The sequence below is a fragment of the Bufo gargarizans genome, chromosome 5 (assembly GCF_014858855.1).
Source record: "Bufo gargarizans isolate SCDJY-AF-19 chromosome 5, ASM1485885v1, whole genome shotgun sequence".
Taxonomy (NCBI): Eukaryota; Metazoa; Chordata; class Amphibia; order Anura; family Bufonidae; genus Bufo; species Bufo gargarizans.
Window position 1 is genome coordinate 469,083,448 of NC_058084.1, and position 26,815 is coordinate 469,110,262.

A 26,815-nucleotide genomic window follows, 5' to 3' on the forward strand; every position below is an offset into this window, starting at 1 on the left:
GAGACTTCAGGAAATCTTTTATTTCGTTAGTCGGTCAGTGACTATATTACAGCCTGATGCTCCTCATCACCAGAATAGTACAGTACAGAGGATAGTATTTTGGTCTATTATAAACTCTATATACACTGTATGTCCTTCCGCAGGGGTGGTCACGTGCGTTTCCTGTCGCTGTGATACTACAAGACAATACGCAAGGTTCTTTTCTGAGCTTCAGCAGTCACCTGCCGTTCCTGCACATGTCACTGATTGGCCGGCAGCGATCATGTGAGAGGATATGGCACTGGAACGGATCGTCCCTCCAATCATTTTCAATAGATGTTAGATAACCCCTTTAACTGACCCTCCAGTCCAAACCTAATATTTCACCATACATTACACACGTATAGTCACCAGACCTAGTGCTGTATGTAGTAATAGATTACTAATGTTAGTGGGGCTCTCCTCTCCTGTATGTAGTAATAGATTACTAATGTTAGCGAGGATCTCCTCTCCTGTATGTAGTAATAGATTACTAATGTTAGCGAGGATCTCCTCTCCTGTATAGAGTTATAGACAGTAATATCAATCAGGTTCTCCTCTTCTAAATGTAGTCATAGACACTAATAACAGCAAAGGATCTCCTCTCTTGTGTGTGGTTATAGGCACTAATATCAGCAAGAATCGTCTGTTCTGTATATAGTGATGGATTACTAATAACAGTCAAGATCTCCTCTCCTGTATGTAGTAATAGCCACTAATAACAGTCAAGATCTCCTCTCCTGTATGTAGTAATAGCCACTAATAACAGTCAAGATCTCCTCTTCTGTATGTAGTAATAGCCACTAATATCAGACAGGATCTCCTCTCCTGTATGTAGTAATAGCCAAAAATATCGGCAGGATCTCCTCTCCTGTACATAGCAATAGACACTAATATCAGCGAGGATCTCCTCTTCTGTATGTAGTAATAGCCAAAAATATCGGGCAGGATCTCATCTCCTGTATGCAGTAACAGACCATGACAGCAGTCGAGATCTCTTCTCCTTCATACAGAAATGAGGTTCTGCAGCAGCCCGGGGTCTTGTCTTTCGCACAGTGATGGTTTTTTGGACCATTTTCCTTGCATGTAGCTTGTTTCATTGTCTTCCAGTTGTATTATGGGATGGATGAGGTATGTTATCTGTTTCTAGGACTCTTGGCTTTGTCTCTGTATGAGCTCTGCATACAGGCCGCCCTTCCTCAGCAGCTCCCGATGGGTTCCACTCTGAAAGGAAAACACAAGGAATTATTTCATCATTCCACTTAGAAAAATATTACTTGTACTAATCTTGAGTTACATGTCCAGTCACATCCGGAGCAGCATGCAAGAATTTATATCACATAAAATAACAATGGCCTCAGCAGTGACTTCTGCAGGAAGGGTATCTATCCTGTGTCTTGGAGAATCCCTTTAAGTATCTGATATAAATACTGTACGTAGTTCCTTTCCTGTATGCAATCAGCATCCGACATCAGCAAAGAGCTCCTCCCCGGTATGAAATAATGAGGATCTGACAACAGCAAGGAGCTCCTCTCCTGTATGTAATAATGAGGATCTGACAACAGCATGGAGCTCCTCTCCTGTATGGAATAATGAGGATCTGACAAAAGCATGGAGCTCCTCTCCTGTATGGAATAATGAGGATCTGACAACAGCATGGAGCTCCTCTCCTGTATGGAATAATGAGGATCTGACAAAAGCATGGAGCTCCTCTCCTGTATGTAATAATAAGGATCTGACAACAGCATGGAGCTCCTCTCCTGTATGTAATAATAAGGATCTGACAACAGCATGGAGCTCCTCTCCTGTATGGAATAATGAGGATCTGACAACAGCATGGAGCTCCTCTCCTGTATGGAATAATGAGGATCTGACAACAGCATGGAGCTCCTCTCCTGTAAGCAATAATGATAATCTGACTACAGCAAAGAGCTCCTCTCCTGTAAGAAATAATTATGATCTGACAACAGCAAGGAGCTCCTCTCCTGTATGCAATAATGAGGATCTGACAACAGCATGGAGCTCCTCTCCTGTATGCAATAATGAGGATCTGACAACAGTATGGAGCTCCTCTCCTGTATGCAATTATGAAGATCTGACAACAGCAAGGAGCTCCTCTCCTGTATGTAATAATAAGGATCTGACAACAGCATGGAGCTCCTCTCCTGTATGTAATAATAAGGATCTGACAACAGCATGGAGCTCCTCTCCTGTATGTAATAATAAGGATCTGACAACAGCATGGAGCTCCTCTCCTGTATGGAATAATGAGGATCTGACAACAGCATGGAGCTCCTCTCCTGTATGGAATAATGAGGATCTGACAACAGCATGGAGCTCCTCTCCTGTAAGCAATAATGATAATCTGACTACAGCAAAGAGCTCCTCTCCTGTAAGAAATAATTATGATCTGACAACAGCAAGGAGCTCCTCTCCTGTATGCAATAATGAGGATCTGACAACAGCATGGAGCTCCTCTCCTGTATGCAATAATGAGGATCTGACAACAGCAAGGAGCTCCTCTCCTGTATGCAATAATGAGGATCTGACAACAGCCAGGAGCTCCTCTCCTGTACACAATAGAGATCTGACAACAGCAAGGAGCTGCTCCTCTGTGTGTAGACAGAGGACAGTGTGCAGAAGACTAGACCTCAGTGAAGTCCACTGTGGGATGTCAGATCAGCTGATATATCTGGTAGCACAAAGCAAACAGATCTAGTGACAACCAGAAGTATGAATACAGCTCTGGATGTGAATAAAGTGATATAACAGAAGACCACGCTCTATGTTGAGTATGGAACGTGGACTCACCTCAGCGATGCGGCCCTTTGACAAGACCACGATGATATCGGCATCTGCAATGGTGCTGAGCCGATGGGCAATGACTAACACAGTGCGGCCGGAGGATGCACGATCCAGAGCCAACTGCACCGTCCGCTCAGACTCTGCATCTAGTGCGCTTGTAGCTTCATCCAGGATTAAAATCCGGGGGTCTTTGAGGAGAGCTCGAGCGATGGCCACTCGCTGCTTCTGACCTCCAGAAAGGGTGACTCCACGCTCACCTGTCAAGACATATCATGAGCTTTTCATCATATTTTCACCCCATCACAGCCTGTCACTGTCATCTCTCCCCTGTACTGCCCCCAGATATCCAGGGGGAGACAGGAGCTTTTATCATGTCATCACCCCACTGACGGTCATGTCTCGCCTCTACAGCCCCCAGTAATCCTAGTGGGAGACAGGAGCTTTTATCATGTCATCACCTCTCTTACCAATCACAGCCGGTTACTGTCATCTCACGGACTGCAGACCTTTGCCTACAGCAGCATGTACGCCGCTGACAGCCTGGCACTAGTGAGCAACTATAATAAGAAGCCTGTAGTAGAGGCGAGACTCACCTAGCAGTGTATTATATCCATCTGGAAAGTTCTGGATAAAGTCATCAGCATTTGCCAGTTTTGCAGCTTCACGGACCTCAGCGTCACTGGCGTCTGGTCGTCCAAAGCGAATATTTTCCATGATGTTTGTTCCAAATAGAACAGGTTCCTGAGTGATAAGAGAGGAAAGTCAAGACGTTGCAAATACAGGGAGTGCAGAATTATTAGGCAAGTTGTATTTTTGAGGATTAATTTTATTATTGAACAACAACCATGTTCTCAATGAACCCAAAAAACTCATTAATATCAAAGCTGAATATTTTTGGAAGTAGTTTTTAGTTTGTTTTTAGTTTTAGCTATTTTAGGGGGTTATCTGTGTGTGCAGGTGACTATTACTGTGCATAATTATTAGGCAACTTAACAAAAAACTAATATATACCCATTTCAATTATTTATTTTTACCAGTGAAACCAATATAACATCTCAACATTCACAAATATACATTTCTGACATTCAAAAACAAAACAAAAACAAATCAGTGACCAATATAGCCACCTTTCTTTGCAAGGACACTCAAAAGCCCGCCATCCATGGATTCTGTCAGTGTTTTGATCTGTTCACCATCAACATTGCGTGCAGCAGCAACCACAGCCTCCCAGACACTGTTCAGAGAGGTGGACTGTTTTCCCTCCTTGTAAATCTCACATTTGATGATGGACCACAGGTTCTCAATGGGGTTCAGATCAGGTAAACAAGGAGGCCATGTCATTAGATTTTCTTCTTTTATACCCTTTCTTGCCAGCCACGCTGTGGAGTACTTGGACGCGTGTGATGGAACATTGTCCTGCATGAAAATCATGTTTTTCTTACCTTGCAGACTTCTTCCTGTACCACTGCTTGAAGAAGGTGTCTTCCAGAAACTGGCAGTAGGACTGGGAGTTAAGCTTGACTCCATCCTCAACCCAAAAAGGCCCCACAAGCTCATCTTTGATGATACCAGCCCAAACCAGTACTCCACCTCCACCTTGCTGGCGTCTGAGTCGGACTGGAGCTCTCTGCCCTTTACCAATCCAGCCATCTGGCCCATCAAGACTCACTCTCATTTCATCAGTCCATAAAACCTTAGAAAAATCAGTCTTGAGATATTTCTTGGCCCAGTCTTGACGTTTCAGCTTGTGTGTCTTGTTCAGTGGTGGTCGTCTTTCAGCCTTTCTTACCTTGGCCATGTCTCTGAGTATTGCACACCTTGTGCTTTTGGGCACTCCAGTGATGTTGCAGCTCTGAAATATGGCCAAACTGGTGGCAAGTGGCATCTTGGCAGCTGCACGCTTGACTTTTCTCAGTTCATGGGCAGTTATTTTGCGCCTTGGTTTTTCCACACGCTTCTTGCGACCCTGTTGACTATTTTGAATGAAACGCTTGATTGTTCGATGATCACGCTTCAGAAGCTTTGCAATTTTAAGAGTGCTGCATCCCTCTGCAAGATATCTCACTATTTTTGACTTTTCTGAGCCTGTCAAGTCCTTCTTTTGACCCATTTTGCCAAAGGAAAGGAAGTTGCCTAATAATTATGCACACCTGATATAGGGTGTTGATGTCATTAGACCACACCCCTTCTCATTACAGAGATGCACATCACCTAATATGCTTAATTGGTAGTAGGCTTTCGAGCCTATACAGCTTGGAGTAAGACAACAGCATAAAGAGGATGATGTGGTCAAAATACTCATTTGCCTAATAATTCTGCACTCCCTGTATATGACATATCCTATTAGCAGACACTGCAGAGTAACGTCCTCTACCGCCTCAGAGCGGTGAGCTCCTCCACCTCCTTATTACAGAGCGGTGAGCTCCTCCACCTCCTTATTACAGAGCGGTGAGCTCCTCCACCTCCTTATTACAGAGCGGTGAGCTCCTCCACCTCCTTATTACAGAGCGGTGAGCTCCTCCACCTCCTTATTACAGAGCGGTGAGCTCCTCCACCTCCTTATTACAGAGCGGTGAGCTCCTCCACCTCCTTATTACAGAGCGGTGAGCTCCTCTACCATGTTATTGCAGAGAGGTTAGGGCCTCTGCCACCTTAGTACAAAGTAGTGATGTCACGATCCCACCTGTGACAGGGACTAGAAGATCGAGGAGACTGGCTGCACGTGATTAACAGCCTCTTTGGTTTTACTTTTCTGTGTTGTTGCTGGGGATGCACAAATCACTGCAAAAAATGCACCAAAATGATACGCAACTGACAATACTAGCTAATTCCTCAGGCCAATGTAAAAAGCTGAGAACTTTTCCAATATCTTCCAGTCAGGAACATATCGGAGCCCCTCATGCACCACGTCACGGTGTCCCAGCACGCATGGGGTCCTAACACTCACCTGCCCGTGGTGTGTGAACAGGGTCTGAACCAACTTACAGCCAGACTCTCACATGCCTCCATAGTGGTATCACCAATGCACTGTGAGGTAGAAAATAAGCTGTGAGACGCTGGGTGCAGCTCGAAGCTTTATTCTACCTCACCGTGCATTGGTGATACCACTATGGAGGCATGTGAGAGTCTGGCTGTGAGTTGGTTCCTAGCACTGTTCAGACCCTGCTCACACACCACAGGCAGTTGAGTAGTAGGACCCCAAGCATACTGAGACACCGTGACGTGGTGCATGAGGGGCTCCGATATGTTCCTGACTGGAAGATATTGGCAAAGTTCTCAGCTTTTAACATCTGCTTGAGGAATTAGCTAGTATTGTCAGTTGCGTATCATTTTGGTGCATTTTATTGCAGTGATTTCTGTATGTATATATTTTTTCATCTGCACAATGTATCATTTTGTGTAAGATGTCCTTGTGGTGCATGCGGTCCGCCCCGCCATCCTCCATTGTACGCAATTTTTGCTGGGGATTGCCGTTATCTGCGGACCGCATGCGGAGGAATTGCTCCCCCGGTTATAGACACGCTACAGTGTCCGGGTTTGGAGCATTTCCACCCGTTTAGGCCACTTTTTTCAGTGCGTTTTTGTTGTTGCTGGGGATGACCACACCTCTTGTCTCAGGTGTAGCTTAATTGGTCATTCCTTCTCCTCTATTTAGTCTGGCCTCACTCATCATGCTATGCGGTTGATAGCTCCTTGTTTGTGGAAGTCCTGGTGTTGGTTTTCTCTGAATTCCTGCTCGTCCGCATACTTCTGGAAGTTACGTTTATCTTCTTTGTTGTTTTCCCCTACCTGCTGATATTAGGCCTGAGGGGGTCTCCTATTCCTTCATCTGGGAAGTAATAGGCCACCTGTGTCCTGACACTATCTGCAGGGACCTGTTAGGGTGAGATTGGGTTTCGGTTCCTGCGTATGAAAATTCCTACCATCAAGGTCTGTTCTTACTGATAGCAGTCAGGGCTCGGCATAGGGACTCACTAGGTGTGACCATTTCCCTTTTCCTAGGTTCCAGGCCTAATACTTTTTCCCTTCCCTTCTGTGTTCAGTGTGGAGTGCATTTACCACACTGCGCCGTGACAAGTGAGCTCCTCTACCATGTTATTACAGAGAGGTTAGCTCCTCTACCAGCTTATAACAGAGAGGTTAGCTCCTCTACCACCTTAGTACAGAGCAGTGAGCTCCTCTACCGCCTTATAATAGAGAGATGAGCCCTCTACCGCCTTATTACAGTGTGATGAGCTCCTGTACCTTCTTATTAAAGCGCAATGACCTCCTCTACCCCTTATTACAGAAAGGTGAGCTCCTCTACCTCCTTATTAGAGAAAGGTGAGCTCCTCTACCTCCTTATTACAGAGCGGTGAGTTCCTCTACTGCCTTATTAGAGCGGTGAGTTCCTCTACTGCCTTATTAGAGCGGTGAGCTCCTCTACTGCCTTATTAGAGCGGTGAGCTCCTCTACTGCCTTATTAGAGCGGTGAGCTCCTCTACTGCCTTATTAGAGCGGTGAGCTCCTCTACTGCCTTATTAGAGCGGTGAGCTCCTCTACTGCCTTATTAGAGCGGTGAGCTCCTCTACTGCCTTATTAGAGCGGTGAGCTCCTCTACTGCCTTATTAGAGCGGTGAGCTCCTCTACTGCCTTATTAGAGCGGTGAGCTCCTCTACTGCCTTATTAGAGCGGTTAGCTCCTCTACTGCCTTATTACAGCGGTTAGCTCCTCTACTGGCTTATTAGAGCGGTGAGCTCCTCTACTGGATTAGAGCGGTGAGCTCTTCTACTGCCTTATTAGAGCGGTGAGCTCCTCTACTGCCTTATTAGAGCGGTGAGTTCCTCTACTGCCTTATTAGAGCGGTGAGTTCCTCTACTGCTTTATTAGAGTGGTGAGCTCCTCTACTGCCTTATTAGAGCGGTGAGTTCCTCTACTGCCTTATTAGAGCGGTGAGTTCCTCTACTGCCTTATTAGAGCGGTGAGCTCCTCTACTGCTTTATTAGAGTGGTGAGCTCCTCTACTGGCTTATTAGAGCAGTGAGCTCACCACTCTAATAAAGCAGTAGAGGAGCTCACCACTCTAATAAAGCAGTAGAGGAGCTCACCGCTCTAATAAGGCAGTAGAGGAACTCACCGCTCTAATAAGGCAGTAGAGGAGCTCACCACTAATAAAGCAGTAGAGGAACTCACCGCTCTAATAAGGCAGTAGAGGAACTCACCGCTCTAATAAGGCAGTAGAGGAGCTCACCGCTCTAATAAAGCAGTAGAAGAGCTCACCGCTCTAATCCAGTAGAGGAGCTCACCGCTCTAATAAGGCAGTAGAGGAGCTCACCGCTCTAATAAGGCAGTAGAGGAACTCACCGCTCTAATAAGGCAGTAGAGGAACTCACCGCTCTAATAAGGCAGTAGAGGAGCTCACCACTCTAATAAAGCAGTAGAGGAACTCACCGCTCTAATAAGGCAGTAGAGGAACTCACCGCTCTAATAAGGCAGTAGAGGAGCTCACCGCTCTAATAAGGCAGTAGAAGAGCTCACCGCTCTAATCCAGTAGAGGAGCTCACCGCTCTAATAAGGCAGTAGAGGAGCTCACCGCTCTAATAAGGCAGTAGAGGAACTCACCGCTCTAATAAGGCAGTAGAGGAACTCACCGCTCTAATAAGGCAGTAGAGGAACTCACCGCTCTAATAAGGCAGTAGAGGAACTCACCGCTCTAATAAGGCAGTAGAGGAACTCACCGCTCTAATAAGGCAGTAGAGGAACTCACCGCTCTAATAAGGCGGTAGAGGAGCTCACCACTCTAATAAAGCAGTAGAGGAGCTCACCACTCTAATAAAGCAGTAGAGGAGCTCACCACTCTAATAAGGCAGTAGAGGAACTCACCGCTCTAATAAGGCAGTAGAGGAACTCACCGCTCTAATAAGGCAGTAGAGGAACTCACCGCTCTAATAAGGCAGTAGAGGAACTCACCGCTCTAATAAGGCAGTAGAGGAACTCACCGCTCTAATAAGGCAGTAGAGGAACTCACCGCTCTAATAAGGCAGTAGAGGAGCTCACCGCTCTAATAAGGCAGTAGAGGAGCTCACCGCTCTAATAAGGCAGTAGAGGAGCTCACCGCTCTCTAATAAGGCAGTAGAGGAGCTCACCACTCAAAGCAGTAGAGGAACTCACCGCTCTAATAAGGCAGTAGAGGAACTCACCGCTCTAATAAGGCGGTAGAGGAGCTCACCGCTCTTTAATAAGGTGGTAGAGGAGCTCACCACTCTAATAAAGCAGTAGAGGAACTCACCGCTCTAATAAGGCAGTAGAGGAACTCACCGCTCTAATAAGGCAGTAGAGGAGCTCACCACTCTAATAAAGCAGTAGAGGAACTCACCGCTCTAATAAGGCGGTAGAGGAGCTCACCGCTCTTTAATAAGGTGGTAGAGGAGCTCACCACTCTAATAAAGCAGTAGAGGAACTCACCGCTCTAATAAGGCAGTAGAGGAACTCACCGCTCTAATAAGGCAGTAGAGGAGCTCACCACTCTAATAAAGCAGTAGAGGAACTCACCGCTCTAATAAGGCAGTAGAGGAACTCACCGCTCTAATAAGGCAGTAGAGGAGCTCACCGCTATAATAAGGCAGTAGAGGAACTCACTGCTCTAATAAGGCAGTAGAGGAACTCACCGCTATAATCCAGTAGAGGAGCTCACCGCTCTGTAATAAGGAGGTAGAGGAGCTCACCACTCTGTAATAAGGAGGTAGAGGAGCTCACCGCTCTGTAATAAGGAGGTAGAGGAGCTCACCGCTCTGTAATAAGGAGGTAGAGGAGCTCACCTTTCTGAAATAAGGAGGTAGAGGAGCTCACCTTTCTGTAATAAGGAGGTAGAGGAGCTCACTGCTCTCTAATAAAGCAGTAGAGGAGCTCACCGCTCTAATAAGACAGTAGAGGAACTCACCGCTCTAATAAAGCAGTAGAGGAGCTCACCGCTCTAATAGGGCAGTAGAGGAACTCACCGCTCTAATAGGGCAGTAGAGGAACTCACCGCTCTAATAAAGCAGTATAAGAGCTCACCGCTACTGCTTTATTATAGCGGTGAGCTCCTCTACTGCTTTATTAGAGCGGTGAGCTCCTCTACTGCTTTATTAGAGCGGTGAGCTCCTCTACTGCCTTATTAGAGTAGTGAGCTCCTCTACTGCTTTATTAGAGCGGTGAGCTCCTCTACTGCTTTATTAGAGCGGTGAGCTCCTCTACTGCCTTATTAGAGCGGTGAGCTCCTCTACTGCCTTATTAGAGCGGTGAGCTCCTCTACTGCCTTATTAGAGCGGTGAGCACCTCTACTGCTTTATTAGAGCGGTGAGCTCCTCTACTGCCTTATTAGAGCGGTGAGCTCCTCTACTGCTTTATTAGAGCGGTGAGCTCCTCTACTGCTTTATTAGAGTGGTGAGCTCCTCTACTGCCTTATTAGAGCGGTGAGCTCCTCTACTGCCTTATTAGAGCGGTGAGTTCCTCTACTGCCTTATTAGAGCGGTGAGTTCCTCCACTGCCTTATTAGAGCGGTGAGTTTCTCTACTGCTTTATTAGAGTGGTGAGCTCCTTCCTCTACTGCTTTATTAGAGTGGTGAGCTCCTTCCTCTACTGCTTTATTAGAGTGGTGAGCTCCTCTACCGCCTTATTAGAGAGCGGTGAGCTCCTCTACTGGATTATAGCGGTGAGTTCCTCTACTGCTTTATTAGAGCGGTGAGCTCCTCTACTGCTTTATTAGAGTGGTGAGCTCCTCTACCGCCTTATTAGAGAGCGGTGAGCTCCTCTACTGGATTAGAGCGGTGAGCTCTTCTACTGCCTTATTAGAGCGGTGAGTTCCTCTACTGCCTTATTAGAGTGGTGAGTTCCTCTACTGCTTTATTAGAGTGGTGAGCTCCTCTACTGCTTTATTAGAGTGGTGAGCTCCTCTACTGCCTTATTAGAGCGGTGAGCTCCTCTACTGCTTTATTAGAGTGGTGAGCTCCTCTACCGCCTTATTAGAGCGGTGAGCTCCTCTACTGGATTAGAGCGGTGAGCTCCTCTACTTGATTAGAGCGGTGAGCTCCTCTACTGGATTAGAGCGGTGAGCTCCTCTACTGGATAAGAACGGTGAGCTCCTCTACTGGATTAGAGCGGTGAGCTCCTCTACTGGATTAGAGCGGTGAGCTCTTCTACTGCCTTATTAGAGCGGCGAGTTCCTCTACGGCCTTATTAGAGCGGTGAGCTCCTCTACTGCCTTATTATAGAGAGATGAGCCCTCTACCGCCTTATTACAGACTGCGGTCTCTTTTACTGCCTAAATCACAGAGCAGTGAGCTCCTCTACCACCTTATTATAAAGTAGCAAACTTTTTTACCAACTTATTGAAGAGCGGTGAGCAACACTACTGCCTTATTACAAAGCGGTAAGCTCCTTCACCATTTTATTACAGAGCGGAGAGCTCGTCTATCACCTTATTATAAAGTGACAAGCTTCCTTTACCTTATTACAGAGCAGGGTAGCTTCTTGGCCACCGTATTAAATATACTATTATGCCCTGCCCTTCACCCAGCATAGTCACTTACCTGGTTGATGAATCCGATGACCTCCCCTCTTAACCACGATGGGTCCAGTGAACGGATGTCAACTCCATCTAACTCCACTGTACCCTGGACGGGGTCGTAGAACCGCTCCACCAGCGCTGCAACCGTAGACTTTCCTGAACCCCCCCAAAAAACATGGTCAGTAAATAATGTACAAAGGTCTATGAAGGAATGAAAACTAAGTGAGACTCATCTCGTTCCCTTCTTCTGGATCCACGCCTGCCCCTATTCCTGAGCTCAGTATTGTATTTTCTTACCTCCCCCGGACTGTCCCACGATGGCCACGGTCTTCCCAGGAGGTACACGAAAGTCAAAACCCTTCAAGACTTCTTGACCCGGTCGAGTGGGGTAACTGCAGGAGCAGAACGATATGTATTAGTGTGCGGCCTTGTCAGTCCCCTTACTGACCTCGCCAATAGAGGAAACAGTAGGGGGTCATTCAAGATAATAGAATCATAGCTTCTTCCAAAAACAGCGCCACCCCTGCCCACAGGTTGTGAGGGGATTGCAGCTCAGTCTGAATTACTTCAGTGTAACTGAGCCGCAATACCAGACATAACCTGTGGACAGGGGCTGCGCTGTTTCTCTTTTACTTACTTGACGTGACCTATGGGACCTCAGATCTAGGGGCGGTGTACCCCAACTCACCAGGTGTAGCGTACAAAGGGGGCGTGGCTAAAAGGGGTCATAAAATGCAACTTTTTGGGGTTTCTACATACAGCAGCCATAAGATGGCATAGGAGCAGTGCGTCCATCCATCCTGCGATGCATAATCTGTCATTGACACATTTTTGCGCTGTTTTGGCGAATAATCTATAAATCTCCCGAAGTGCAGGACGGTTTTTCGACCTCACCTGAAAGAGACGTCCCTGAAGCGTATTTCTCCTGTCAGCTGCGGAAGTTTCTTCCCTCCTCTCAGTGGGATCTCGGGCTGTAAACGCATAAACTCAAAGACGCGTCCCCCCGCGCTGAGACCCCGGACCACCTAGGAGACAGAATGAGGAAAGTATAACAGTTGTAATCACCTCACTGCCCCCCACTGATCTTGAAAACGATCATGGAGGATGCCTAGGAGGGGGGGCGCCAAGCTTTTAGGATCCATTCGATTAACGTGATCATAATAAACTATAAGACCATCCCTTTAAAGGGGTTGTTCATCTTCTAGGGGTCTTTCAGCAGACTCCCCCCATGGAGGAAAGGGTATTCACCCGCTCCATGCCGTGGGGTTCCAGCTCCTTCTCTCTCCCGCCACCGCAGCAATGTTTGGGTCCGTCGCGGTCAACATCCGGTTTGACACGGCTGCAGCCAACGACAACCCGCAGCGGCGACCTGCCCCCCACCGTGCGTCACATGACCAATTAAAGCATGCTTCCCTCTACAGGTCTGGCCAAACAGCCCCTTTAAATATGCAATTGTTTAGATTTTTAACCCTTTTAGGACATGGGCGATTTTGTGCGAGGGCTTTTTTTAATTTTTTTTCACAGGGCGACCTGTTGTTTTCGTTGTTACTATTCTGGGGACTTTTTGATCCTTTTTACTTAACCTTTTTGGGAGATGGTGGAGGGGGGAAAGTTGTCCAAAAACAGCAAATTGTCCATTTTTATTTTTCTGTTACTGTGTACGAGAAATAGTTTTATTTTTTAATCATTCAGACATTTTACTAATTATGGTTGTTTTTTTTTCCATTGATTATTTTTATGTGTAAAATTGGGAAGCGAGGAACGTTAGTGGAATATTCGTTTTATTTTTTTCATTTCCTAAAAAGTTGTGTTATTTTTTTTTACTGTAGTTCAGTTCCTTAGGGGACGTGAACGTGCAGCTCTCTGATCACTCGTACCACAGACAGCAATAGTATACTATAGCAGTCTATGGGTATTTTACTGGCTGCCGTGGGGATCCCCTCTGTAACCGCCTTGGTCACGGCATCTGAGGTGTTAAATGACTGGGACTGGAGTTCTCTCAGCTGTGGTGCCCGTGTGCTGCCAGTACACCCTAACAGCAGGTTATACGGTCCGACAGCCCATTGATGGCCGCCCGCGCTCATCCTGACTTGGGGTTCAGAGATCCCCCTGCGTCAGGTCATTCCTACCAATCAGATCTCACTGAGCTCACCTGTCCAAACAGCACCGAAGTGTTTGCCATAGACCTGTGTAGGATAAAAAAAGACAGTCAGGAGGTACCACAGTCACCGCGCCTCGCCCACAGTCAGGAGCTACCACAGTCACCGCGCCTCCCCCACAGTCAGGAGCTACCACAGTCACTGCGCCTCCCCCACAGTCAGGAGCTACCTCAGTCACCGCGCCTCGCCCACAGTCAGGAGCTACCACAGTCACCGCGCCTCGCCCACAGTCAGGAGCTACCACAGTCACCGCGCCTCGCCCACAGTCGGAAGCTACCACAGTCACCGCGCCTCCCCCACAGTCGGGAGCTACCACAGTCACCGCTCCTCTCACAGTCAGGAGCTACCAGTCACCGCGCCTCCCCCACAGTCAGGAGCTACCACAGTCACCGCGCCTCTCACAGTCAGGAGCTACCACAGTCAAAGCGCCTCCCCCACAGTCAGGAGCTACCACAGTCACCGCGCCTCGCCCACAGTCAGGAGCTACCACAGTTACCGCGCCTCCCCCACAGTCAGGAGCTACCACAGTTACCGTGCCTCGCCCACAGTCAGGAGCTACCACAGTCACTGCGCCTCCCCCACAGTCAGGAGCTACCACAGTCACCGCGCCTCGCCCACAGTCAGGAGCTACCACAGTCACCGCGCCTCGCCCACAGTCAGGAGCTACCACAGTCACCGCGCCTCGCCCACAGTCAGGAGCTACCACAGTCACCGCGCCTCGCCCACAGTCAGGAGCTACCACAGTCACCGTGCCTCGCCCACAGTCAGGAGCTACCACAGTCACCGCGCCTCGCCCACAGTCAGGAGCTACCACAGTCACCGCGCCGCTACCACAGTCACCGCGCCTCCCCCACAGTCAGGAGCTACCACAGTCACCGCGCCTCGCCCACAGTCAGGAGCTACCACAGTCACCGCGCCTCGCCCACAGTCAGGAGCTACCACAGTCACGAGCTACCACAGTCACCACGCCTCGCCCACAGTCAGGAGCTACCACAGTCACGAGCTACCACAGTCACCGCGCCTCGCCCACAGTCAGGAGCTACCACAGTCACGAGCTACCACAGTCACGAGCTACCACAGTCACCGCGCCTCGCCCACAGTCAGGAGCTACCACAGTCACCGCGCCTCGCCCACAGTCACCGCGCCTCGCCCACAGTCAGGAGCTACCACAGTCACCGCGCCTCGCCCACAGTCAGGAGCTACCACAGTCACCGCGCCTCGCCCACAGTCGGAAGCTACCACAGTCACTGCTCCTCCCCCACAGTCAGGAGCTACCACAGTCACCGCTCCTCCCCCACAGTCGGGAGCTACCACAGTCACCGCTCCTCCCCCACAGTCGGGAGCTACCACAGTCACCGCTCCTCCCCCACAGTCGGGAGCTACCACAGTCACTGCACCTCCCCCACAGTCAGGAGCTACCACAGTCACCGCTCCTCCCCCACAGTCGGGAGCTACCACAGTCACTGCGCCTCCCCCACAGTCAGGAGCTACCACAGTCACCGCGCCTCGCCCACAGTCAGGAGCTACCACAGTCACTGCTCCTCCCCCACAGTCGGGAGCTACCACAGTCACCGCGCCTCCCCCACAGTCAGGAGCTACCACAGTCACCTGTCCTCCCCCACAGTCAGGAGCTACCAGTCACTGCGCCTCCCCCACAGTCGGGAGCTACCACAGTCACCGCACCTCCCCCACAGTCAGGAGCTACCACAGTCACCGCTCCTCCCCCACAGTCAGGAGCTACCAGTCACTGCGCCTCCCCCACAGTCGGGAGCTACCACAGACAAACCTCTGTACGGTCTGAGAGGCCACCAAGAAGGACATGAGTTCCCCGGCCGAGAGTTCATTTCCTGCCATCAGAGATCCGCCAGCAAATATGGTTCCCAGGACAATACCTGCAGGAAAGGAAGAGAGGATCAGTATACGGTATATACATCTACAGACCCTATAGACGGTACAGACAGAGGACCCTCGTAGTCAGAACCTCATCTACTCTACAGTCCTCAGAGCACTGAGGCCCCTACAGACAGAACCTCACAAATCTTACATCTAGCACAGCCCCGGCCCGTATAGCCCTGCTGACCCTATAGACATGATCGCACGTATGCTGCACCGACGTCTTCTAGCAGAGACGACCCTGATAGTCTGAGGACTAAGGCCCCTATAGACAGAACCTCATATGTCCCTTACAGCACAGATACCCCTGTATCCAGAACCTGCCCCATACTGAGCCGACACCCTACAGACAGGGTATATATATATATGACTTACTGCACTCCTCTCACCTATATTCAGTGCAGCACTCAGCACCCTATAGACAACCTACATACAGCCCAGGGCTCGGACAGAACTGCAGGTTGTAAGGGCATAATGGGAGTTGTAGTTTCTTATACAGATGGGAATCATCATAGACACATGACATCCATGCACATTCCTTATACAACAGCCTATACATAGGGCTAGCAGGCTGTTGGGACATGATGGGAGTTGTAGTTTTGTAACAGCGGGGTTACACAGGCCTCCTGTACATTCCCTATAGACAGTATATGTTACTCTGGGCAGGCAGCGCTGATGACCCTCGCCCCATAGCTTACAGTTCAGAGCGATGTTGGAGAGACCCTGGAACACGGCGATTCCGATTCCCAGGACTTCGTTCACGTGAGCGGACTTGTCCACCTCGGCGGAGTACAGCCTGCATGGATGACAGACATGGCAGTCATATATGACTCTGGGAAAGCTGGGTTACCGTCAATATGGCCGCCTCAGAGCTGCGCCAGTCCTAGAGTAATGCTGCGCTCCCCAACACTCACTCCACCTCGCGGTCCTCCATGGCGAAAGCTCTCACCGTGCGCACATTTCCTATCGCCTCGTCGGCCACACCCGTCGCTTTGGCGATCTGCAAACGGGAAAAGCCAGATACATTGAAAATACGACCGGTCTCGCGGCTCGTGGTTACACGCACCCATGGGGAGATTCTCGTTACCTGTTCCTGCGCCCGACGCGACAATCCGCGCAGAAAAGAGCCAATGACGGCACCGGCTCCCACCAGGACGGGCATCACCACCACCAGGAGGCCGGTCAGCTTCGGGGAGATGTAATAGAGCGACACGAAGCAGCCGAACGTCTGGGTGATGTTCCTGAGGCCCTGCAAGGCGTAACACAAGGAGTCGCCATTACAGCAGCCGCGGGCGATCCACCCAGCTTTCCCACGACCCTGAACGGCTGACTCACCTGGGATATGACCTGCTTGAAGGCGGATTTGAACTCCTGGACGTCGGAGGTGAGACGATTCACCAAGAGCCCCGTCTTCTGAGCGTCAAAGAAAGCAACATCCTGGCTGTGAAGAGATGAAGAGGGTTTGTTACAATGTATCAGTACAGCTACAAGCAATCAGCCTAGAGTCTAAGACAGCAAAGTGTGCTGCTGCGCTTGGCTGCACTGGTACGTTGTAACAAAACCCTCAGCTGTGGGAACAGGACTAGACCAAGAAGTATTTTTTAGCCTCTAAATGTAAAGAATGTTCCTTTGTTCACTTACAGCAAGCAGAGCTCCTGAAAACGCTCCGATAATCTATTTGAGGGGCCCCTAATGCTAGGGCAAGTGCTGCAGCCTCTCCAGAATATACTAAGCACAGCGCCGTACATTGCGTAGTGGATGTGCTTGGTATTGCAGCTCAGCCCTAGTCACTGGGGACTGATGGACATGACATCACAGGCCGAGGAAGAGGCCGCGGCATTCACCCGAGCGTCAAGCAGCCGATCAGCGGGGGTGCCGGCACCCGGAGTCCCACTGATCTGATACTGATGACCTATTTAAGTCCTGGACAACCCCTTTAATACTGGATCTGCAGTGGCCGGGTTTGAGGTGGCCCGAAGGCTAAGCTGGGTCCCCCGGACACCGTTGGGGTGTAACCACGTGGTGCTGCTCTCCGGAAGGGATTGTAAGCCGTGGTGCACCCCAAAGGTAAATAAGTCCAGATAGTCAGGGTGCTTCTTTATTGGAGGAATTCAGGTTCAACACAATACAGACGAGGCATAGGGCCGGCTTCTCCAGTCTCCTCTCTGGCAGAAGAAGGGGTTGATGCTGAGGACAGGCCTGAGCTAGTTGTCCCTCTCTCAGAAGGCTGGCATCCTGGTCAAGGGCCCACGGTCTGTAGCTCGGTAGTCCGAGTGGTTCCTTGGTCAAAGGACTAGTGACCCATAGTCTGTAGCTCAGTAGTCCGGGTGGCTCCCTGGTCAATGGTTGGTGACCCATGGTCTGTAGCTGAGTAGTCTGGGTGGCTCCTTGGTCAATGGTTGGTGACCCATGGTCTGTAGCTGAGTAGTCCGGGTGGCTCCTTGGTCAATGGTTGGTGACCCATTGTCTGTAGCTGAGTAGTCCGGGTGGCTCCTTGGTCACAGGACTAGTGACCCATGGTCTGTGGCTCAGCGTCCCCATCTCAGCGTCTTCTTCTGGTCACTCAAGCAGACTGGCAGAGTCTTCCCCTCCAAGCACTGGTCTCTAACTGCAGCACACTAGGGCCTCTGACTGCTCTCCTTATATACCATTTCTAGCTAGACTGGAAGCTTCTAGAGGGAGGGGTAACTGCTACAATGATACTCAATGGCAATGACACAGCAGGTTTTCCGACAAAAACACGTTTCCAGACATAATAAAAGAGCTAAACCAGACAGTCACAAAGTCAGTCCGTCTGGTTTTGGTGGTAAACAACGTCTGGCTTTTTCCCTCCGAAACATTCTCTTCTTTAAACTCTATGGCAGCTGTGAAAAATTACCAGCTTCTCATTCAAAGTCCCAAAAGTCTCTCAGTATTCATTAACCCTTTCCCTAAGCCTTGCAATTACAGTGATAATGAACAGGATATATATATATCACAGCATATAAAATGCAGTTACACAGTATAAGTTAACCCTTTTCGAGAGAAATAAAGTAAGAAGTTTTAACTTTGCATTGAGGAAAGTGTCCACAAATGTCCAGACTTCACAGTACCCCTGTTCCAGGGCACAACAGAACCTTTAGAACAGGGGGTGGACAGCCTTTTTTGGTCTGAGGCCCGCAGTGTTCAATTTCAAGGGGCCGCAAATAAAAAAAAAAATTTAAAAAGTTACAGTGGGATGCGAAAGTTTGGGCAACCTTGTTAATCGTCATGATTTTCCTGTATAAATCGTTGGTTGTTACAATAAAAAATGTCAGGTAAATATATCATATAGGAGACACACACAGTGATATCTGAGAAGTGAAATGAAGTTTATTGGATTTACAGAAAGTGCTATAATTGTATAACACAATCAGGCCGGTGCTACATGTGGTCTCTGTTGTTGTTGTCATTTTATTGATTCCAAAACCTTTAGAACTAATTATTGGAGCTCACATTGGCTTGGTAAGCTCAGTGACCCCTGACCTACATACACAGGGGAATCCAAGTATGAGAAAGAGTATTTAAGGGGGTCAATTGTAAGTTTCCCTCCTCTTTTAATTTTCTAGCAACATGGGGGTCTCAAAACAACTCTCAAATGACCTGAAGACACAGATTGTTCACCATCATGGTTTAGGGGAAGGACACAGAACGCCGTCTCAGAGATTTCAGGAACATATTGAGGAAATGAAGACCACAGGCTCAGTTCAAGTTAAGGCTCGAAGTGGCCGACCAAGAAAAATCTCGGATAGACAGAAGCGACGAATGGTGAGAACAGTCAGAGCCAACCCACAGACCAGCACCAAAGACCTACAACATCATCTTGCTGCAGATGGAGTCACTGTGCATCGTTCAACCATTCGGCGCACTTTACACAAGGAGATGCTGTATGCGGGAGGGATGCAGAGGAAGCCTTTTCTCCGCCGCTTGAGGTGCCGCTAAAGCACATTGGGACAAGACAGCTTCATTTTGGAATAAGGTGCTGTGGACTGATGAAACTAACATTGAGTTATTTGGCCATAACAAGGGGCGTTCTGCATGGAGGAAAAGAACACCACATTCCAAGAAAAACACCTGCTGCCTACAGTAAACTATGGTGGTGGTCCCATCATGCTGTGGGGCTGTGTGACCAGTGCAGGGACTGGGAATCTTGTCAAAGTTGAGGGACGCATGGATTCTACTCAGTATCAGCAGATTCTGGAGACCAATGTCCAGGAATCAGTGACAAAGCTGAAGCTGCGCCGGGTCTGGATCTTTCAGCAAGACAACGACCCTAAACACTGCTCAAAATCCACTAAGGCATTTATGCAGAGGAACAAGTACAACGTTCTGGAATGGCCATCTCCGTCCCCAGACCTGAATATAATTGGAAATCTGTGGTGTGACTTAAAGAGAGCTGTCCATGCTCGGAAGCCATCAAACCTGAATGAACTGAAGATGTTTTGTAAAGAGGAATGGTCCAAAATACCTTCAACCAGAATCCAGACTCTCATTGGAACCTACAGGAAGCGTTTAGAGGCTGTAATTTCTGCAAAAGGAGGATCTACTAAATATTGATTTCATTTCTTTTTTGTGGTGCCCAAATTTATGCACCTGCCTAATTTTGTTATACAATTATAGCACTTTCTGTAAATCCAATAAACTTCATTTCACTTCTCAGATATCACTGTGTGTGTCTCCTATATGATAGATTTAACTGACATTTTCTATCGTAACAACCAACGATTTATACAGGAAAATCATGACGATTAACAAGGTTGCCCAAACTTTCGCATCCCACTGTAATTGCCGCTCATTTGCATCAGCCCATTACACAGGCCAATGTAAAGTGACTGGGGAGGAATGATCGCTATCAGAGTCATTCCTCCTTCATTTGGTTACATTGATTATCGGTAGAACATCCCTGATTACACAGAGAGATGTGCGGCTCAATTATACCGCCAGTTATCAGGAATGAGCGCTCTTATGGACACTTATCTCAGTGTAATAGGGGCTTAAAGGGATTTCCCAGTAAAAATAAATTTTTAACAAGTTCTTGCAGCATGGCCCCTGAAACCGAAGAGTTAAACTTACCTGCTCCCCGCCGCTCCGGTACTCCGCACTGCCCCCATCTTCCGGTCCCCGCGCTGTTTTTACTCGGCAGTGCATGGCCATGGTCACATGTACCTCTCCAGCCAATCACTGGCTTCAGCGGTGATGTGGCCACAAGCGGCGTGTCACTGCTGAAGCCAGTCATTGTCTGGAGCGGTGTATGTGACCATGGACTGGCAGGTGTAAAAGTGCAGGAACCAGTAGATGGGGGCAGGGCGGCATGAAGCAGGTAAGTACGCATCTTCTGGTTCAGGGGCCACGCTGCAGGAACTTGATAAACATAATTTTTACAGGAAAAGTGGCGACATTTCCTTCCTACCTCCTATTCATTAATCAGGGCTTTCCTTCACTGCAGAGGCCGCGCTCCCTGGTTATTACCTCCTCCTGCCAGTTACAGGCGCCATGCAATAACCAGTAAGCTGGTGGGGAAAGCACTTATTGGTTAACACTTTAATATCCAGGCCTAAACAGACACTTTTCTTTGTGATTTAGCGCACGTGGTGGTTCGAACGGTTGTAACTTTTTTATGTGTTGGGACCAAAATAATTTTTGCAACAATTTTTCACTGGACACATAGGGCCTTATAATTTATTTTTTTGTTTTATTTGGGGGAAACTGTACAAAACTTAAAAAGTTTTTTTTTTTTTCAAACTATAGCTCCTTATTCTTTAAATACGCAAACTGACACCAAAATAAATTATTATAATTAGTTACCTATTTTGTGTCATTTTGTTATATAATATGTATCGTTTCACGTGAATGGGGCGATAATGGCAACGGTTTTGATTGGTGTATATATATATAATTATTTTTTCTTTTTTAACTTAATTTTTAATATATTTCTGCTACAAATAATATCCCCCAAGAGGTCAAAAAAAGACCTTTGGGGACACAGACTTTTTTTGCACTATTTCCACTGTAACTGGAGCATCCAAAGGAGCCCCAGTTACAGGAGAAGCCAGCCTGCTGTGGGGGGATTGTACACAGGCAGAGCTGATCCCTGCAGCTCTGCGCTGCTCTGCCCCCAAGCGGGGTCCACCCTGCACAGCGCTCACCTATCTGAGGAGAAGGCAGAAGCGCTGATACACTGCTTCTGCCTTCTCCTCGGGTTTCATGCCGTCACGGACAGCCGAGGACCTGTCCTGCATCTGCGCGGCGCTGCCGCCAGAAAACACAGCTGATCGCACGATCAGCTGTGTGTCTGTCCAGGAGGCCGCAAACCATGGCTCTGGGGTATGCACCCTGCTTTAGGGTCAGTGGATGCAGAAGGACTGGTGCTCATGTGTCCTTGTCCTGTGCAGTCTATCTGCGTCCCCAGGGATGAATGGTTGAGAATGTGACACATGTGGTGCTGATGGCGAGCTCCCTGCCCGCCCGGGGACAGCACCGGCCTCAGCAGAAGCGGACGTGGAGTAAAAGACTTGGGTGCTGCCTATCCCGTCAATTTATTGATCAGTGGGGGGCAGACGACAATATGAAGGAAGCCTAAGGCCCCTTTCACACAGGCGAGTATTCCGCGCGGATGCGATGCGTGAGTTAAACGCATTGCACCCGCACTGAATACCGACCCATTCATTTCTATGGGGCTGTTCACATGAGCTGTGATTTTCACGCATCACTTGTGCGTTGCGTGAAAATCGCAGCATGATCTATATTCAGCGTTTTTCACGTAACGCAGGCCCCATAGAAATGAATGGGGCTGCGTGAAAATCGCAAGCAAGTGCGGATGCGGTGCAATTTTCACGCACGGTTGCTAGGAGACGATCGGGATGGAGACCCGATCATTATTATTCTCCCTTATAACATGGTTATAAGGGACAATAATAGCATTCTGAATACAGAATGCATAGTACAATAGCGCTGGAGGGGTTAAAAAATAATAATTTAACTCACCTTAGTCCACTTGCTCGCGTAGCCGGCATCTCCTTCTGTCTTCATCTTAGCTTTGTGTAGCAACAAGGACCTTTGGTGACATCACAGTCATCACATGATCTTTTACCATGGTGATGGACCATGTGATGACCGGAGTGACGTCACCACAGGTCCTTGTTGCTACACAAAGCTAAGATGAAGACAGAAGAGATGCCGGCTACGCGAGCAAGTGGACTAAGGTGAGTTAAATTATTATTTTTTTAACCCCTCCAGCGCTATTGTACTATGCAGTCTGTATTCAGAATGCTATTATTTTCCCTTATAACCATGCTATAAGGGAAAATAATACAATCTACACAACACCGATCCCAAGCCCGAACTTCTGTGAAGAAGTTCGGGTCTGGGTACCAAACATGCTTGATTTTTCTCACGCGAGTGCAAAACGCATTACAATGTTTTGCACTCGCGTGGAAAAATCACGCGTGTTCCCGCAACGCACCCGCACATTTTCCCGCAACGGCCGTGTGAAAGAGGCCTAAGGGTGAGCAGACAGGACACCAGTCATGGAGGCCCCTACAATACTCACTGCAGAAGAGATGTGAACAGAGCTTTCCTCATACTCCCGGCAACTCGCTCCCCGACCCGAGACAGCAGGATGATATAACCGCACGTCAGCAAGCCCTGGGTGATGCAAGCAACGCGTCAGTAATATTATATTATTTATTATACTCACTTATATAGCGCTGACATATTCCGCAGCGCTGCACAGACATCAGCATCAATGGGGCTCAAAGTCTTTGGAGTAAGGGAGGAAACTGGATAACCCGGAGGAAACCCACACAAACACGGGGAGAACATACAAACACCATGCAGATGTTATCCTTGGTCGGATTTGAACCCAGGACCCCGGCGCTGCAAGGCACCAGTGCTAACCACCGAGCCATACTATATATACTATAATACACAATCTCATGGAAACATTGCCCTCTACTGGTCAGAAAAGGAAGTGCCTGCGTTCTGCGCCACTAAACATAAAAACGAGACGTCTTCTTATCACTTACAGAATTGTCTGAATGAACACACGGATATGTGCGACATTCGTACATCTGATCATAATGCTGGCTCCAGCAGTACCGTCTCTGGCCACTAGAGGTCTCTCTATTCTACAGCACATTCTCTATATACACAGCACATTCTCTATATATACAGCACATTCTCTATATACAGCACATTCTCTCTATATACAGCACATTCTCTATTCTACAGCACATTCTCTCTATATATACACAGCACATTCTTTATTCTACAGCACATTCTCTATATATACAGCACATTCTCTATATATACAGCACGCTAGCCCTACAGACGTCCTGGAAATACCTGTGAGATTGCGTTATTTCCAACAGCTCTAGAAATGCTCTTGGCACATACACGATACCCAGATGTATGCAACTGAATGTCACACAGCTGTATACTCTGCCCACTCAAATGCAAAAAAAGTAAGCAAATAATATTTTTTAAACAATCCCACAATACGGGAATATTTCCTTACTCTGCATAGAAATAAAACCTGAAAAACGGTATCATCGCTGAGGCTCAATGCGAGGTTTTTATGCTGCTGCCTGTAATACCGCCAATAACCACTGGAGGTCACAAGCATGTGTCTATCTATACATGTACAGCGTATGGCGGAGCGTGGGCACAGCTCAGTGATCGGCTGGGGCCTTCCACGGCTGCCATTTTATGGCTTCTTACACATGAGGGCATAGGGCCATGTGCAAGACCCTTAGATTGTAAGCTCTTCAGTCAGGCTGTAAGACACAGTCCTGGAAGGCTTTCCCTGAGCATTGGTCCTCACGTCCTGCGGTCCCTCATCGGTGGTCAGAACTTACCTGGGCGGCATACAACGAGAGCAGCTTCATGGCCGGGCCCCGAATTTCCTGCAGGTAGTCCCCGACATGTTCCCTTGTGTAGTGAGACACCACATTCACCAGCTCCCCAAGAATGAGAGGGATCTGTATATTCAGCAACGCTGCGCCGAAAGCCAACTGCGGAAACAAGAGCGAGACGGGGGATAGAAGAGGAGCCGGGGCGACCGGGTGACTGCATGACACCTGCTAATAATGGATCCAGCAGAGGAGGTCATAGGAGTAACGGAGGAAACCAGAACTGTCAGTTACATCCTGTATTATACTCCAGAGCTGCACTCACTATTCTGCTGGTGGAGTCACTGTGTACATACATTACTTATCCTGTACTGATCCTGAGTTACATCCTGTATTATACTCCAGAGCTGCACTCACTATTCTGCTGGTGCAGTCACTGTGTACATACATTACTTATCCTGTACTGATCCTGAGTTACATCCTGTATTATACTCCAGAGCTGCACTCACTATTCTGCTGGTACAGTCACTGTGTACATACATTACATTACTTATCCTGAACTGATCATGAGTTACATCCTGTATAATACTCCAGAGCTGCACTCACTATTCTGCTGGAGCAGTCACTGTGTACATACATTACTTATCCTGTACTGATCCTGAGTTACATCCTGTATAATAATCCAGAGCTGCACTCACTATTCTGCTGGTGCAGTCACTGTACACATACATTACTTATCCTGTACTGATCCTGAGTTACATCCTGTATTATACTCCAGAGCTGCACTCACTATTCTGCTGGTGCAGTCACTGTGTACATACATTACTTATCCTGTACTGATCCTGAGTTACATCCTGTATTATATTCCAGAGCTGCACTCACTATTCTGCTGGTGCAGTCACTGTGTACATACATTACTTATCCTGTACTGATCCTGGGTTACATCCTGTATTATACTCCAGAGCAGCACTCACTATTCTGCTGGTGCAGTCACTGTGTACATACATTACTTATCCTGTACTGATCCTGAGTTACATCCTGCATTATACCCCAGAGCTGCACTCACTATTCTACTGGTGCAGTCACTGTGTACATACATTACTTATCCTGTACTGATCCTGAGTTACATCCTGTATTGTACTCCAGAGCTGCACTCACTATTCTGCTGGTGCAGTCACTGTGTACATACATTACTTATCCTGTACTGATCCTGAGTTACATCCTGTATTGTACTCCAGAGCTGCACTCACTATTCTGCTGGTGCAGTCACTGTGTACATACATTACTTATCCTGTACTGATCCTGAGTTACATCCTGTATTACACTCCAGAGCTGCACTCACTATTCTGCTGGAGCAGTCACTGTGTACATACATTACTTATCCTGTACTGATCCTGAGTTACATCCTGTATTATACTCCAGAGCTGCGCTCACTATTCTGCTGGAGCAGTCACTGTGTACATACATTACTTATCCTGTACTGATCCTGAGTTACATCCTGTATTGTACTTCGGAGCTGCGCTCACTATTCTGCTGGAGCAGTCACTGTGTGTACATACATTACTTATCCTGTACTAGGGGTGCACCGAAATTTCGGCGGCCGAAAATATCGGCCGAGAATGCACCTAATCTGTTTCTGCCGATATTTTTACATATCGGCCGGAAATAGCGGGGAGGGACTGGGAGGAGGAGCTGGGGGCCGGTGCGTTCACTGTGCTCCGGCCCCAAGCTCCAGTAGTTATAAAATGTTGTACAATTAATAAGGATTCTATTCATGAGGCCCCCTCTGCAGTATTACATTCAATACAGCCACATCCTACTCACAGGGCTGTTATCTTAATGCTGGCCGGCCGGGCAGACGAGCGGTAGCGTCACGACTGACGTCACATGCCTGCGCCGCCTCCTTCATTCAGAAAGTAGGCCGGGCACATGACGTCAGTCGTGACGCTGCCGCTCGTCTGCCCGGCCGGCCAGCATTAAGATGACAGCCCTGTGAGTAGGATGTGGCTGTATTGAATGTAATACTGCAGAGGGGGCCTCATGAATAGAATCCTTATTAATTGTACAACATTTTATAACTACTGGAGCTGGGGGCCGGAGCACAGTGAACGCACCGGCCCCCAGCTCCTCCTCCCAGCCCCTCCCCGCTATTTTCTATTAATCTATTAATTGTACAATGGGGGCTGTGGATGGCACTGTTATGGGGTGGGTGGGGGTCTGTGGTTGGCACTGTTATGGGGTGGGTGGGGGTCTGTGGATGGCACTGTTATGGGGTGGGTGGGGGTCTGTGGATGGCACTGTTATGAGGTGGGGGGGTCTGTGGATGGCACTGTTATGAGGTGGGGGGGGGTCTGTGGATGGCACTGTTATGGGGTGGGTGGGGGTCTGTGGATGGCACTGTTATGGGGTGGGTGGGGGTCTGTGGATGGCACTGTTATGGGGTGGGTGGGGGTCTGTGGATGGCACTGTTATGAGGTGGGGGGGTCTGTGGATGGCACTGTTATGAGGTGGGGGGGGTCTGTAGATGGCACTGTTATGGGGTGGGTG

The 26,815-nt window shown here is 48.4% G+C and overlaps 1 protein-coding gene across 1 annotated transcript in view; it reads right to left on the bottom strand.

The window, feature by feature from the left end:
* LOC122938000 (mitochondrial potassium channel ATP-binding subunit-like) overlaps positions 1-26,815 on the bottom strand; it is a 30,762-nt gene continuing 3,947 nt past the window's right edge. The window contains exons 3-16 of the mRNA XM_044293248.1: positions 24,275-24,430; positions 22,969-23,063; positions 16,737-16,842; positions 16,489-16,650; positions 16,316-16,401; positions 16,100-16,197; positions 15,295-15,400; positions 13,502-13,535; positions 12,244-12,374; positions 11,647-11,741; positions 11,372-11,505; positions 3,417-3,564; positions 2,830-3,080; positions 1-1,242 (exon numbers count right to left, since the gene is read on the bottom strand). Coding sequence (XP_044149183.1) covers positions 1,165-1,242; positions 2,830-3,080; positions 3,417-3,564; positions 11,372-11,505; positions 11,647-11,741; positions 12,244-12,374; positions 13,502-13,535; positions 15,295-15,400; positions 16,100-16,197; positions 16,316-16,401; positions 16,489-16,650; positions 16,737-16,842; positions 22,969-23,063; positions 24,275-24,430 — 1,680 coding nt within the window. The 3' untranslated portion in view covers positions 1-1,164. The remainder of the gene's footprint in view (positions 1,243-2,829; positions 3,081-3,416; positions 3,565-11,371; positions 11,506-11,646; positions 11,742-12,243; positions 12,375-13,501; positions 13,536-15,294; positions 15,401-16,099; positions 16,198-16,315; positions 16,402-16,488; positions 16,651-16,736; positions 16,843-22,968; positions 23,064-24,274; positions 24,431-26,815) is intronic.